This window comes from Sminthopsis crassicaudata, chromosome 4 (genome assembly GCF_048593235.1).
Source record: "Sminthopsis crassicaudata isolate SCR6 chromosome 4, ASM4859323v1, whole genome shotgun sequence".
Classification (NCBI taxonomy): domain Eukaryota; kingdom Metazoa; phylum Chordata; class Mammalia; order Dasyuromorphia; family Dasyuridae; genus Sminthopsis; species Sminthopsis crassicaudata.
The window spans coordinates 32,996,557-33,010,798 of record NC_133620.1 but is presented as its reverse complement, the minus strand read 5'-3'; the positions used below and the strand labels follow the sequence as shown (position 1 = coordinate 33,010,798).

General features: G+C 49.2%; 1 protein-coding gene across 1 annotated transcript; it reads right to left on the bottom strand.

Annotated features, from left to right (window-relative positions):
• Positions 1–5,543: 5,543 nt before the first annotated feature.
• BARHL2 (BarH like homeobox 2) lies at positions 5,544–13,248 on the bottom strand. Its single transcript, XM_074264620.1, has 3 exons — positions 11,826–13,248; positions 9,363–9,588; positions 5,544–6,794 (listed from the first exon to the last, which is right to left on the bottom strand). The coding sequence occupies exons 1-3, from the start codon at positions 12,463–12,465 to the stop codon at positions 6,482–6,484; spliced, it is 1,179 nt and encodes a 392-aa protein (XP_074120721.1). The 5' UTR covers positions 12,466–13,248; the 3' UTR covers positions 5,544–6,481.
• Positions 13,249–14,242: the final 994 nt, after the last annotated feature.

The following is a 14,242-nucleotide window of genomic DNA, read 5'->3' as shown; positions in this document are numbered from 1 at the left end:
TCCTTTCCTTAATTAGAAATCCTGTTGTCTCTACCCACACAGCATCAGAATAGAGCTGACCACCTGAGAAACCAGGTGAGAGAGGACAAGTTCCCACCCTACACCCAACCCTCCCCCAATCCGGAAGTCTTTAGCTTAGGCTAGTCCTGATGGAATCTTTAATGAATCTCGACTCAGAACCGAAGAAGGAAGAGGTTGAAAGTCACTGGTGATTTCTGAGAAAAAAAGGTGGCTTCATGTTTTGTGTGTTCCTTTACAGTGGGTTCTGTCTCTGAAAAGAGTCCTTAGGGGCTGTGGATTGGTCTTCTGTGTTGATGTGAGGGGAAAGTGGCATCTATTGTCATTACACTGAGGACTTCTGGGGCCTGGCAAAAGCTTCCAAGCTGCAGAGCAGGGAGAAGCTTTGGCTCCTCCCCAGCCAGCCTTCACTAAGAACTTATTAAACAGGAACGGTTTAGACTTGATCTGTCACTGAGAACTACTTACCCAGACATCTTTTGGTTTTCAAATGACTTTATTGATCTGAAGATTTTGTTCTTTGGAATGTGACCCTGTTTGGTCTTAGAGCTAATCAGGAAACGCAACAAGGGAGAGTACTTTGTAATCACTTCCCCAGCCTCCTCCCCAACATTCCCAACACTAGCCCTGATGCACTCTCCTGCCTCCTGGCTTTCTCCTTCCTCTGCCCTTTCTCGACCCCCGACTGAGGCACACTGGGCAATGGGGGTGAAATGAAGGAAGATGATGAAAAGGCTTGGGGTGGGGGTGGAAAAAAAGGCAGAAAGGTGTGTGTAGGTCCTGGGAGCTGTCTGTGGAGAGAGAGAGACAAGAATGATGACACCATAGATACTTAAACTGACAAGCACACCGAGACAGCCTTGTGAAACTCAATCTGGGCGGAAGGGAATAAAAAGGCATCCTTTAGGTCACATCTTCCTCCCTAAGAGATGACCTGGTTTTTTCAATACAAAAGGCCAGTCTCTTACAAACACACACACACACACACACACACACACACACACACACACACACACACACACACACACACACACACTCGAGTATTTCCCTCCTCCCCTCCCTGGTGTTCCCGCCTGCCAGCAGCTGAGACTCTGGCCAGGAAAGTGGCGCATCTGCAAAGTTATCTGAAGCCTTGGAGGACAATTCCGGGTGGGAGGGCTAGCCCGAGAGGAGCTCCAATGAGGAACAGCCACTGAGATCTGTGGGGTCCTCAGCCTCTCAGGCCCGTCCTAGTAACGCTGCCCCGCGGTGTGCTTGGCGGGACCGCTTCCCTAGCAGAGGCCTGGAGGTTGTGGCAAAGGAAAGGTGGGAAAGGGAGGAGATTCAAGGGGCAACTGTGTCACACTTCAGGGCCACGCGCAACAGTCGCAAACATCTGCCTGAACTCCCACGGCCAGGCCGCCCGCATTTCACTGAGAGGCTCTGGGAGACTGGAGGTTGCTGAGGATCATAGATTTAGAGCTGAAAGGGACCTCAGAGGTCATGTAGTCCAGGCCCTTTATTTTACCCGAGGAAACGCAGACACAGAGAGGTTAAAGACTTGCCCGAAGTCACACAGGTAGAAAGTAGCCGAGCTGAGGTCTGCATCCAGGTGCTGCCTCCAAGTCATTCTTCCCACTGCACCACACTGTATTTTTAGACCCCGGTCCCCTCCGGAAGCTCACTTTGCAACTCTTCCTCTTGACGCCAAGCTAATGGTGGGAAATGAAGTTGCTATTTCCCTGCATGTGGATTTCAAAAGGTTCCACACTGTTTGAAAGGTTGCGCCCAGCTCTTTCTCTACAGTTTTGAAACCACGTGGCTTAGAGGGAACCAAAGTTCCCTCAGCCCTGGGGAGCGCTTTTCCAAATATTTTCAGAAAGTTAAAAATATACCAAAACAAATTACCCACAAAGAGTCTATTTCATGAGGAGGGGATTAGGAAAACCAAACTCCCGGGTTAAAAACAAGGCAGTCAGATGGCCAGAAAGGAGAATAGGGGGAGGGAAAGAGAGCAGGGGAGGGGAGGGGAGGGTTGATTTGAGGGTAAACTGTTCGATTTGCAACAGAAGAAATCTGCTGCCTAATTTGACGCCGTTTGGGCTTTCATTTTAAGGGGTGGAGCAAAAATAGACTGATACAGGGTGTTAGGTGTATTTGCTGGAGGCGATGAAACAAAGCTGCGATCGTTACTTTACAAACTCCTTGAAAAATTGTTCGCTGACAGAAGGCTGGCTGGTTGCTAGCCGGAAAAAAAAAAAAAAAAAAAAGAAGAAAAAGAAAAAAGAAAGAAAGAAAGAAAAGAAAAGAAAAAGCCAACTTTCTACGTCCCTCTATCTACCCCGCTCTAGGTTGTGGGGGTTTCCTTCTCTAGCTATTGGTTGAATGAACGTCTAAAGCTTTTTTTTTTTTTTTTTTTTTTTTTAAAGCAATTCTGTTTCTTTAGAAACAATCTCTCTCTCTCTCTCTCTCTCTCTCTCTCTCTCTCTCTCTCTCTCTCTCTCTCTCTCTCTCTCTCTCTCTCTCTCTCTGTCTCTCTGTCTCTCTCTCTCTGTCTCTCTGTCTCTCTGTCTCTCTCTCTCTGTCTCTCTCTCTCTCTCTCTGTCTCTCTGTCTCTCTCTCTCTCTCTGTCTCTCTCTCTCTCTCCTCCCTTCCTCCCTTCTTACCTCCCTCTTTTCCCCCCTCCCCTTCCCCAATTTCAAAGTAAACCAAAGTTGCCTGTTTGTGTAGACAGTTCAGCAGATTGAAAACAGTGTCCAAGAGCTCCAAGCTCACGCTCCAGCAAGTGCACCACCCCGAAAAAACTGGGCACTTGCCACGCAGTTTCCTCCCGCTGACCATCAGAAGAAAAACTAAAAAGGGCGTCAGAGAATCCAGAACTGTGCTTCCTGACTCCTTTGGGAGAAACTTCAAGTCTGAGCTGCTTCTCCCTGCCCTCCACGCACAGGATCCGATTCTTAGCAGGCAGTTAGCTGGAGGAGGGGAAGGAAGTTAGGAAGGAGAGGAGCAAGTATGCCCTAAAGAAAAGGAGAGGGTTAGGCCTGGGTGTCGGTTTTTAAAAGCAAATTGTTTGAAGCCGAAGCCGCTTATCTTCAAAGTTTGGAGCCAAACAAAGACGCTAAAGGCGCCTTTACCTTCTCTTTTCCTTCTTTCCTTCCTTAGGAGACACATGCTCTAAGTGGAAGGCTGGTGCCCCTGAGTCTACACTAGCAAAATGAAGGGGGAATGGGGAGTGATAATACAGCTAGTTTAGAGGGCGCAAGGCCGAGTAACTGCTTTTCGGTTTACGGGCCTGGACCGCCGCAGGTGCGGCGCCTCCATGGATCGAATTTCCGGGTTAAGTGCGATATCCCTTGCGATATCCCTGCACTTAACGCACTTTTTTTTTTTTTTTTTAAATATGACCCAGGGTGCTGTGGATTCTCTTCTGGGTCCAGCTAGAATCTGCCTAGCTGAAATTCAAGACAAGACTCCCAGAAGCCAGCTAGTCCACGTTGCAAGCAAGGCCCCTGCGAGCTCAGCTGGCTACGCACAGGAGGGGGGCGGGGAGAGGTGATAACCTTACATAAGGGCCTTTCTTTGTACGACCCCCAAGTTTGCGAACTTCAAGTGACCTCCTCGAGTCATTTCCCGTATCTGGAAACTTACTGAGTCCCTCGCTGGCGATAGAAGTAGCCCCGCAGCTTTCCACAGGCGATGTCCTTCTGAAGCAGGCCCAGATCCATGCCTTTCTTTATTTTTAGGCTTAAATAAAACATTAAAAAAAAAAAAGAAGAAGAAGAAGAAGAAGAAAGAAAGAAAGAAAGAATCAGAATGGAGCGGAAGGGCTCACCCGGGCTAACGCTCTAGAGCCCGGTGAGATTCCGGTAGCTGTATAGAACTGGGAACCGGAAGATGGAGGAGTTAGGAAGCTCTGTATCCCCTCGCCCCTTTTATTAGATCTAGGCGAGGCCCGTGGTTTGTTTTGGTTTGATTTTTATTTTTGTTTTTGTTATAAACCCGAGAAGAGCCAAGGAAAACCAGCAAGCTATTCCCTGATTAGCCAAGGGCAAATCTTTGCATCCCGAGGCAATTTCCTCCCGGATTTCACCTCAGATCCTCAGGCCTCCTCACCCCACCCCCGCCTCCCGGCCGCCCCACCACAACCATCACCACCAGTAAAATAAAACCTCACCATTACTCGACGAGCCAAATCTCAGAGGAGTTTGACCAGGAGGACTCGATGGCTGTTGCATGGCTAATTGTCATATCTTTGTCACTCGGGGAAGGGAGAACGTTATAGATCCGGGGCAGAGGGAGAGAGGGACTCGGGGTGAGGAGAGGGGGGTGGGTGTTTTCTAGAATTGCTACAGAACTGTCGAAAACTGGACTGGACTGGGGAGAGGGGGAGGCAGTGAAGCAGAAGGCATTGAACTCTCCCTTCTGCGCAACTCGTCACTGATCCAGCGGGGAGCCCAGACGGCCACTGAACTGGCGGCCTACATCGAGGAGAGCCCGGAGCATGGCCCGAACACCCGGCTCTCCCATTCAGCCAGCCACTCTGCCAAACTCAACACTGACTTCAGCGCCCTAAGGAGGTTAGGCGAGCTTTCCGCTCGAGCTTGACGTCTGGCCTAGCTAAGAGGCTGCAGCTGCCCAAGGCAGAGGCAAAGAAGGTCCCCCACACGGAGATCTCATTCAGCTGAATCTCCCGGCTACGTTCAAATGAGGGGTTTGCCCACACGCACACCATCAAACGACTCTTGGAACCAAAGAGGACAGACGGACGGATGGATAGAAGGACGGTCGCTAAGGAGAACAAGGGATGGAAGCCTTAGCCAGAAATTTGTTTTCGAAGCTTCCCCCTCTCCTCTCTTTCCCCCAGGCCGCTGGCTTCCTTCCCTAATTGCTCACACTGAGCGGTCTCCTGTTCGCAGTCTGTCCAACTCGCTACTTCGGAGCAGTCTGAGGCTGGGGAACAGCTGCTAGGCCCGGGCCGAGAGCATCCCAGCTTCCCCGCGCCACAGCCACCAGCTCCAGAGAGCATTCAGCACCTTCCTGGGCTCCTTAGAGAATCAGAGAAGAAAAGGAACTACGGGAGACTGGGGGTTGGAAGATGAACACACACACACACACACACACACACACACACACACACACACACACACACACACACACACACTAGCAAACGCCAACAATTCCCTGCAAAAAACACAAATCACAAGCAGCACAAACCGGAGCATTGCCTATGCAGACTCTCCTTAGCAAGCCAAGGAGGGAGAACAAAAGTGAGATCCATTACCCCCAAAGCAAAGTGAAATGAAGACTGTAGACTCCGGCCAGTCACCCTCTCACTGATATATTGTTTGCTCAAAACAACAACAACAAACTTAACTCCCACCCCTTAAAAAAAAAAAAATTAAAAAATTAAAAAAAAAAAAAGGTAATAGGACGTTTCAAATAACGGCTAGGAAAAGGCCAAAGCTCGAAAAAGAACCTGGTTTTTTTTATATAAATCAATTACAAGTATTTACAGATTTTATAATAACCTAAAATTCTGACGGAGAGAAAGGACTGTTAAAGAAGTTTCGTTTTGTTTTTTGTTTTTTGTTTTTTTGTTTTGTTTTGTTTTGGGTTTTTTTTTTTTTTTCATTGTCAGTAATCTCCCTTTAGTAAAATTAGCTTCCTTGGATTTCAACACTTGTTTAAAAAAAAGATAAACTTTATTTTTTAAAATCTTCAATCACAAAAAATCTATATTTTTTCAGCTAAGCATTTATTTTTTTTTTTTTTTACGGAACCCAAAAGACATGGAAAGAAAGGGGGAAATCATGTATTTACTAACGTATATAAGTGAATCTTTTTGGACAACATATAATAAATATGATATATCATTGATCACTCAGTCTTTCCAATGTACATCTTTAATAGTTTGGAGCATGCCACTTTTCCAAAAGAAAAAAGGTCATGAGAAAACAGTGCAAAGTTCTCAGTTTACCCTCCTCTTTTCTCTAGGGGCAGGCGCCAAGTTCTCTGGGATCCTCCTGCCACCGCGTCTCTCCCCTCTGTGGGTCTCAGCCTTCTCCTCCTTCTGTCTCTAGGCCTCCGTGGTTCTCCAAACCACCCCATACCACCCCCCCTTTCCCCCAAGAACTCGAAGTTTTGCCTTTGTAGTCATTATTTCCACTTACAAGTTACACCCTGCGTGGGTTCGGGTTTGTTATCTTGTTCCAAGAGTCCCATTGCTCTGAGGGGAAGCGTCCCCAGCTTTTGGCCTGGCAGGGAAGGGGGGGATGGGGAGAGAAGGGGGGCGGTAGACGCCCTGACCCTGCTCAACTTTTTACAACCCCTACCCCCACACCCACTTGTTAGCTTCCTCTTCTTCTTCCTCCGCCTCTTTGTGTCCGTTGCGAAACGCAGGTAGTTGCCTGGCGCTGGGGAGGGCGGGAAAGGGCAAGGGAAGGGTCCGGGGGAGCTAGGCGGACGGGGACAGCAGGGTCGTTCTTCACCGGGGGTGAGGGGTCCCCGGGATCGGGTTGGACAAAGGGTTGAGAGCCGGCTGGCCCCCTGGCCCTAGGCCGTGGATCAGAACCCGGGGCACAAGGGGCCGCTGGAGCTGCGGATGGGGAGCGGGAGGAGTCCGGTACATGCTGCTGTACATGGCGGCGGCGGCGGCCGCGGCCGTGGTGCTGTCCATGCTGCCTAGCAGGCTCGGGTGGTAGAAGTAAGGGGACGGAAACATCCTCTGAAGAGCGGAGTAATTCCCGGCCTCCGCCAGCAACTCAAGGCCCACGGCGGTCTGCCTTTTCCATTTCGTCCTGCAAGAAACCAAACACAAAAACCCATGCGTGTGTCTGTGCGCCGAGGCCCCTCTCCTCGTCCTGCCCCGCTTCTTCCTCCCGGGGGGTGGGCGGTGCGGGGGACGCCGGTTAGGACGCCAAGGGCCCTTCAAAATCACCCTCTCCCAGATCTTGTTTGCGTCTTCCCACAACTCTATCTGAGAAGTTTAGCAGCGCTATTATTATGATGATTCTCATGATTGTTTAATAAACTCAAAACGGGAAGGCTCTCAAGTTTTTCTTTCTTTCTCTGTCCCCTCTGGTGATAGCCTCGGTTCCTATTTTAGTTTGCTCTCAGAAATTTGTCAAAAGCCAAACTCCACGCTCCCACAAAAGGATGCCGGATCCCGTAAAATCAAGAATTTTTTCTGCTAACGCTAGCACTCTTGTCCTACTCAAACACGACTACCCATCCTGCTCCTCGGCCTCCCCTTCGACCCCTTTCGTTCCATACCTGAAGGACCCAAACCCCTGAGCTCTGACAACAGCCGAAGTCGGACCAACACCAGGACCACCACCACCACCCCTTACCCAGATCCCAGTTCCCTCACTCCAAGAGCCTGGCTGGCAGAGCAGAGGGGACTGCAAACAAAGAGACGCCAAGACTCGAAGCCCTCCCTCCTCATCTCTCAGCCCCCCCACCCCACCCCAGGCTGCGCAGCCACATCTCATCATGCAGGACCCTGCAGCAGGAGAGGGTTGGAGCGTGGGGAAGGCAGAGAGGTTTCAAAAATGGGGATTCGTTTGAGGGGGGGAGGCTGTTCCCAAGGGCATAACACTTCTGGGCCATTCAGAAAAGCCCACCTCGACATATTTTCCCCCTCGGGAAGAAAATAACAATTAAAAACTGTGATCAGATTCTTTCCCTCCCACCCCCAGAGGACTCCCCACGAGAAGGGACGAGAAGAGAGAAGAGAAGAGAAGAGAAGAGAAGAGAAGAGAAGAGAAGAGAAGAGAAGAGAAGAGAAGAGAAGAGAAGAGAAGAGAAGAGAAGAGAAGAGAAGAGAAGAAAGTCTTTTTTTTTTTTTTTTTTTAATAATTCAAATGCCTTGCGAATGCAGAGCTGGTAGACCCATACTCAGCAATTCCAGCCAAATTAATAAACATGGCGCCTGTTTAGATTGGCTCCAAATGACACTAATGTTTTCCGACAGAATTAGGGTGGCTGAAACCGTATGTAATGAGACAGAAAATTATGGCAAAGATAACAACTGGACGCCGTTCCCCTGTCTCACTTTCTAGATGATTAGAATACAAACCAGAGACATAATTCACCAAGATCAAAGCAGAGATAGAGGTAAAGATAGAGACACAGCTGCAGATGCAGATGGAGTCAGGAGACACACAGAGACAGAGATAGAGATATACAAACGGAGACAGAGCCAATTCCCCTTCATGAAAATCCACAGCCCCCATCCCAGTTTGTGCTTCAAGCTCTAAGGAGCAACACAACTGCAGTTAACGATAATAACATTGAGACTTTGTTTCCCCCGCCTTTTTCTGAGCAGTCATTCATACACGAGACAGTATAATGATCACCAAGACTGACTTTTTCTAAGTCAATTAACATGCCCAGGCTTTGGGTGTCCTTGGATAGCTTGTCACTTCAACACAGAGAGGGTAAACACTGCCTCTGGTCCCTTAGCCATTTGCCCTATGAAATAATTCTTCCTGCCCAGGAGCTGGAGAGAATATGGATGCACTGATTACTTTGACTGTATACTTTGACTGTCCCTTAAAAACATTTGGGATTTTACTGTTCACTGATATAAATGTCCTCCTTGTAATCTTCCTTCTTCCCTCCTCTGACACCGGGAGTTTCACATGGGGAAGGGGGAACAAGCCATTGATATGGGAAGCACAGAGATGCAGGGTGGGGGGGAGCTAAGAGAGAACAAAAAGGTATCAAGGTGTGTCATAGATACACACCTCTGTGTTCGTAGATATGGAGATAGACGATGTAGATATAATTATACAAAGACACCTGTGCCATAGATATTTTATCCACATACACACAGTCCCTTCTAAGGGTTCACCATTACAGAAACCTTAGACACTTTGTGGGGAGTGGAGCGGGGAATGCTCCTAAGTCTATTTCTTTGTTTGGGGAAGTAAACCTCAGTCAAGAAGAATCAACTTTTTCATGTTAAACAATTCAAGCAAGGTTCGTAACTATCATAATGGAGTTGGGTGGGTGTTTTATACCCAAAGTGGGACGTTTCTACCCTTTGCTTTCTAAGCACTCATTCAAAACACACACACACACACACACACACACACACACACACACACACACACACACACTCCTTTTTTTGAGGGGCTTTGCCTAGAGAAGGGAAGAAAATGGAGGTGAGGAATTGGTCCCACCTGTCTCACAGCCCGGGAGGGAGGGGGGGTCTGTGGAACTGAGAGATCCAGGTCAAGGGGAGATGACAGACTTCTGAACGGCAGAGGCTTTCGCGAGAGAAGCTGACTCCCATTCCCTCTGGCTTCCCCACCCTCGTCCCCTGTGCCCGCTTCGGTTTTCCTGGGTCGGGCCTCCCTTACCTCCGGTTCTGATACCAGGTCTTCACCTGGGTGTCAGTGAGGTTGAGAGCGGCGGCGAGGTCCATGCGATCCTGCACACTCAGATACTTCTGCCGCTCGAAACTCCGCTCCAGCTGATTAAGCTGGTGATCTGAGAAGGCCGTCCTCGCTTTCCGAGGTTTCTTAGCCCTGACTGGGGGACTCTCCCGGCTACTTGTAATCTCCCGGTCGCCTTCTTCCTTTGTTCCTACGAGGAAAAACCATTCAGAGCCACAGTTAAGAGCTAAGAGGGAAACCCGAAGTCTTTTTTCTTTCTCACACCCGGCCCCAAAGAAACCCTCGCAGACAGATCTCAGGGGGCTGAGCATCAATGACCCCAACCCCTTGGGATCGGCTCCGACTCCAGTTTTTCCACAGCGGAGAGAGAATTTTTTTTCCACCTAAGTAATGACTTTTTGGGTGAGAGGGCCTAGTCCTGAGAAAAGACTCCCACATGTTCGAAAAAATACATGGGAAAATATTGTTCTAAGGGGAGGAAAGAGGGATATTTTCTCTTTCTCTTCAAGTCATAATCGAATAACGGTTTCTTTTTTCTGAATTTGGGTTTCTTGTATTTTTTTTCCCCCAACGGATGACTGGATTTCAGGAAGAAAGGGACCCTGGCCATTTTGTTTGCGGGTAGCTGGCGAAGTTTGTTTGTTGTTTTTTCTCATCCTTTTCAGGGCACTTGAGGTGCTGTAGTATTAATAAGAATAACAGTAGTAACAACAACAACACTTAGCGACTGCTATGTTTCAGAAATAATAATATGTCAGCCGGACACCAAGCAGAGCTCCCAATAGCTGAGCACGTCCAGGTGACAGCGCTAAGATTTCCGGATTCTATTTGTCAACTTTGTGGATTTTTTTTTTTCTCCTTTCCTGAAATGCTGGGAAATCGATATGTCAATCCATCTCTGTTTGTACCAGTTTTTGCAGCGCTCCTTGATCTTCCCTGCAGGAAGAACAATAATCTCTCTAATTGACCCACTGGGGAGGTTGGTGCACAAAAAATCGCCAGACCAGACTGTACATCTGTTTTGGGCACTATTATGCTAATGTTAAAATAGCAAAATGAATGTCTCATATCCCAGTCTCCCAGTTAGTTACTGCTCAGCCTTTCCAAAGACGGGAAAGGTTTTTTAAAATAATAATCAGAACACCAATAAAATATATATCCTCTCCCAGAACAGTGGAAACTGTTTCCCCATGCAAACCCTACGGAGAGAGAGAAGGAGATTGTTTTGGGTTTTGTTCAACATTTAAAGAGAAAAGGGTTTATTTTTTATTGACCTTTTGTTTTCACGAATACACAAAATCTATCCCTCGGATGTTGTGGGCGTTAATGTTGTATTTGTTGTTATTGTGTTGAAGCTGTAGTTCAATTTTAACGTCAGCTCTCAATTGCTTTTAAGTAATAATAATAATAATATATATATATATATATTTCCGTGATGCTGACTTGCAGTAGCAAAACCAAAGTATTTGTGTGCTCGTGTTTAAGAGATGCAAGGAGAGAACAATCTCTTAAAATAATACCATCTTTGCCATCTTAATCATAATCTCCCCAAAAGTTGCCCCTTCCAAATCAAGTTGAAAATTTCTCATATTAAGTAAGTGCTGCTAAATCCCCATGATTGGTGTTTAGAAAACATGGAAGAAAATGAAAGGCATTTGCATTTTAAAAAATAAACACCAGGTTGCAAACGCACTCCCAGACACAACACACGTTAGGTCTAATTTTCTCCACACACAAGCACAATCTCTCTCCCCCTCCTCTGCCCCCAAGATCTCAACTACAAAAAAATTATAGCTGTACCCCTGAAAGTGTTGTTGTTGTTGTTGGGGTTTTTGTTTGTTTGTTTGTTTGTTTGTTGGGAAATAAAAAGATGTAAGGAGAAAGTCATAAGAGGGGAAAGAAGGAAAGAAGAAAGAAAGGAAAGGAAGAAGGAAAGGAAGGAAGGAAGGAAGGAAGGAAGGAAGGAAGGAAGGAAGGAAGGAAGGAAGGAAGGAAGGAAGGAAGGAAGGAAGGAAGGAAGGAAGGAAGGAAGGAAGGAAGGAAGGAAGGAAGGAAGGAAGGAAGGAAGGAAGGAAGGAAGGAAGGAAAGGTTCAATTTAGTGAATAAAAAGAGAAAAGGGGATGGAGTGAAGGACAATGTTGAGATTGTAAATGTAGCGCTGCATGAAACTTTAGACAGGTGCCCCAAAGAACCACCCCGAAGGGAAGCTCAGACCACCGCCTCGTTGGGAAGGGACACTTGGCGACTCCAGGAACGCCAAAAAACAAACAAACAAACAAAAAACCAACTAAACAAACAGCGGAATCAAACCCAATCGCAAAGGATTCGAAGAAAGCCCGGGGAGAAGAAAGAGGAGGAAGAGCAAACGACACCGGGGGAGAAGGAGCCTGGGCGCGGGCGGGAGGGCCCCGAAGACTCGGACTCACCGTGGCATTTGACGTCGTTCTGAACATCATCGCGCTTGTCGAGTTTGGTCTTGCTGTCTTCTTGCTCGAGTTTTGGCCTGAAGCTCTCGTTGGCTGCGTTCCCCTCCTGTTTCGGGGTATGATGGGGAGAGGAGACGCTGGTGCTGTACGGTGCACAAGCGGCCAGCGGCTTGCTGTCGCCCAGAATGTCTTTAATTAAAAAAGAAGACGTGGAAGTCCTGGGGGCCGAAGCGGCCGAGCCCAGCTGCGGGGGCTGGGGCTGCTGCTGGGGCTGCGATGGCGGCGGCGGCGGCGGCGGCTGCGGAGGAGAAGGCTGCAAACTTTGGGTCGGCTGCGGCGGCGGCTGCTGAGGCGGCGGCGGCTGCCCGTGGTGGAGATGGTGATGGTGCTGGATGCCGTCCTGGACCAGGTGGGGCTCCGAGTGCTCCAGGGTGACGGAGATGGGAGACGAAGGCGCAGTGCCCACCGTATCAATCTCGGAACAGGGGGACGGGGTGGCCTGGCTCCGAAAATCCGTGCTCCGGCCATCGACGTGCTGCCGAAAATCTCCGTTCATCACGCCCGGGCTGCCCGAGTTGGCGCTGGACAGAATCGTGTCTATTCCAAAACTAGACCCATTCGCCCCTTCCATGGCTGTCATTTCTACATGGGGCTCGTCTCCATCCGCCGGGCGACGCTCGAAGAGGGGGCAAAGGCAGCCCCGGGTCACAGCAATAAAGCGAGGACTTTAACGAAAATAACGACGGTCTGCTAAAAGGCACAATTATCCGAGCCTTTTAAGAAAAAGAAAAAGTCTGGGAGGAAGGAAAGGGAAGGGAAACTGGAGTTGTGGGTGGGGTGGGGGTGGGGAGTGGACGATCTGTGGAAGCTTTTGGACACAACTTTTTTTTTCTTTTTTTTTCTTTCTTTTTTTTTTTTTTTTTAGAGGATGGGGGGAAAAAAAGAGGGAAGGAAAGTTACAAAAAATGATTCAGAGGAAGCGGAGACGCGATTTCAACACTACTCGCGCACGTGGCGTTGGCCGGGTAGTTCAGTGAGAGCCACGGCGGGTGTGTCGAGGCCGGAGGACCTAGCTGCCGCCGCCGCCGCCGCCGCCGTCGCCGCTGCCCGGGGCTGCTGCAGGGCACTGGGTGGAGGCGGCGGCGGAGGCGGCGGAGGCGGGCAGCGCGAGGTGGGGCTGTGGCAGCGGTAGGAAGGGGCAGCCAGCTGAGCTCCACGGCTGCAGGGAGGCGCGAGGTGGCCCGGCCGCGGGGCTCCGCCGCTCTGGTGCCGAGTTATTGAACTTTCTGGGAAAGTTGTGCTTCAGCAGCTGCAGCAGGAGGAGGAGGAAGAGGAGGAAGAGGAGGAGGAGGAGGAAGAGGAGGAGGAAGAGGAGGAGGAGGAGGAGGAGGCGCAGCGCGGGGCGGACTCTGGCCACTGCCTGGCTCCTTCCCTTGTAATCCGGCTCCTCTTGGGCTCCAATGACTCTCTCCCGTGACGTCACGGCCATTGCCGCCGCTTTCCCCCCTCCGTGTTTTATTCTCACCCCCTTTATTGCGACATCGCGGCCGTCCCGCAGCCCCCATTGGTGGCTCAGGCAGAAGAGACAGACGCCAACGTGCCAGGAGCCAATGGCAGCTCGGCTAGCGGACCTTGTCAGTTCCGAAGATACAGTCCTGGCTGCTCTTTTTAGAATCCCCAGGACCCTTCTTTCCTGCAACCCTAGAACCAAACACCTATTCTAACAGTAATCCCTATCATAACAATAACGTGGGAAGGAAAGAACTGAGAAAGGGGAGGGAAGAGAAGAAAGGAAGAAAGGAAGGAAAGGAAGGAAAGGGAGGAAAGAAGGGAAGGAAGGAAGGAAGGAAGGAAGGAAGGAAGGAAGGAAGGAAGGAAGGAAGGAAGGAAGGAAGGAAGGAAGGAAGGAAGGAAGGAAGGAAGGAAGGAAGGAAGGAAGAAAGAAAGAAAGAAAGAAAGAAAGAAAGAAAGAAAGAAAGAAAGAAAGAAAGAAAGAAAGAAAGAAAGAAAGAAAGAAGAGAGGAAAGAGGGAGGGAAGGAGAAAAGGTAAAAAGGAGGGAAGTAAAGGAAGGAGAGAGGAAAGGAAGGAAGGAAGGAGCTAGTGACAATTTATTTTTCTTAGAGGGGGAAGGGAAGGGGACGTAATTGCATATTAATTCTTACAAAGCCTATGAAAATGGCTTCTTAAAGTCTGCTCCTGCCATAGTAATAAAGGAGCTTAGAGCAGAAAAGGGGCGAGGCGAAGGAAATAAATTTCCAAGTGTGTAACTTCAGAGCGTCCGGCCCTTGGTGCCGTCTTCTGCTGGGAGAGCCAGCGCGGTTCTGGGATCTGGTTAAGCCTCTAACGAGCCACGTCTCCCGCCAAGCCAAGGTGGGCTTTTGGTGTTTTACAGGGATGTCGAGAAGAGAGAGGAGAG

Bases quoted from the DNA above. Each gene is read 5' to 3' on its own strand.
- BARHL2 (XM_074264620.1), bottom strand. From the start codon at position 12,465: ATGACAGCCATGGAAGGGGCGAATGGGTCTAGTTTTGGAATAGACACG. The intron at 9,589-11,825 runs GTGAGTCCGAGT...TTTTCCTCGTAG, and splicing joins GAACGACGTCAAATGCCACG to GAACAAAGGAAGAAGGCGAC. The intron at 6,795-9,362 runs GTAAGGGAGGCC...GGTTTCTTGCAG, and splicing joins ACCTGGTATCAGAACCGGAG to GACGAAATGGAAAAGGCAGA.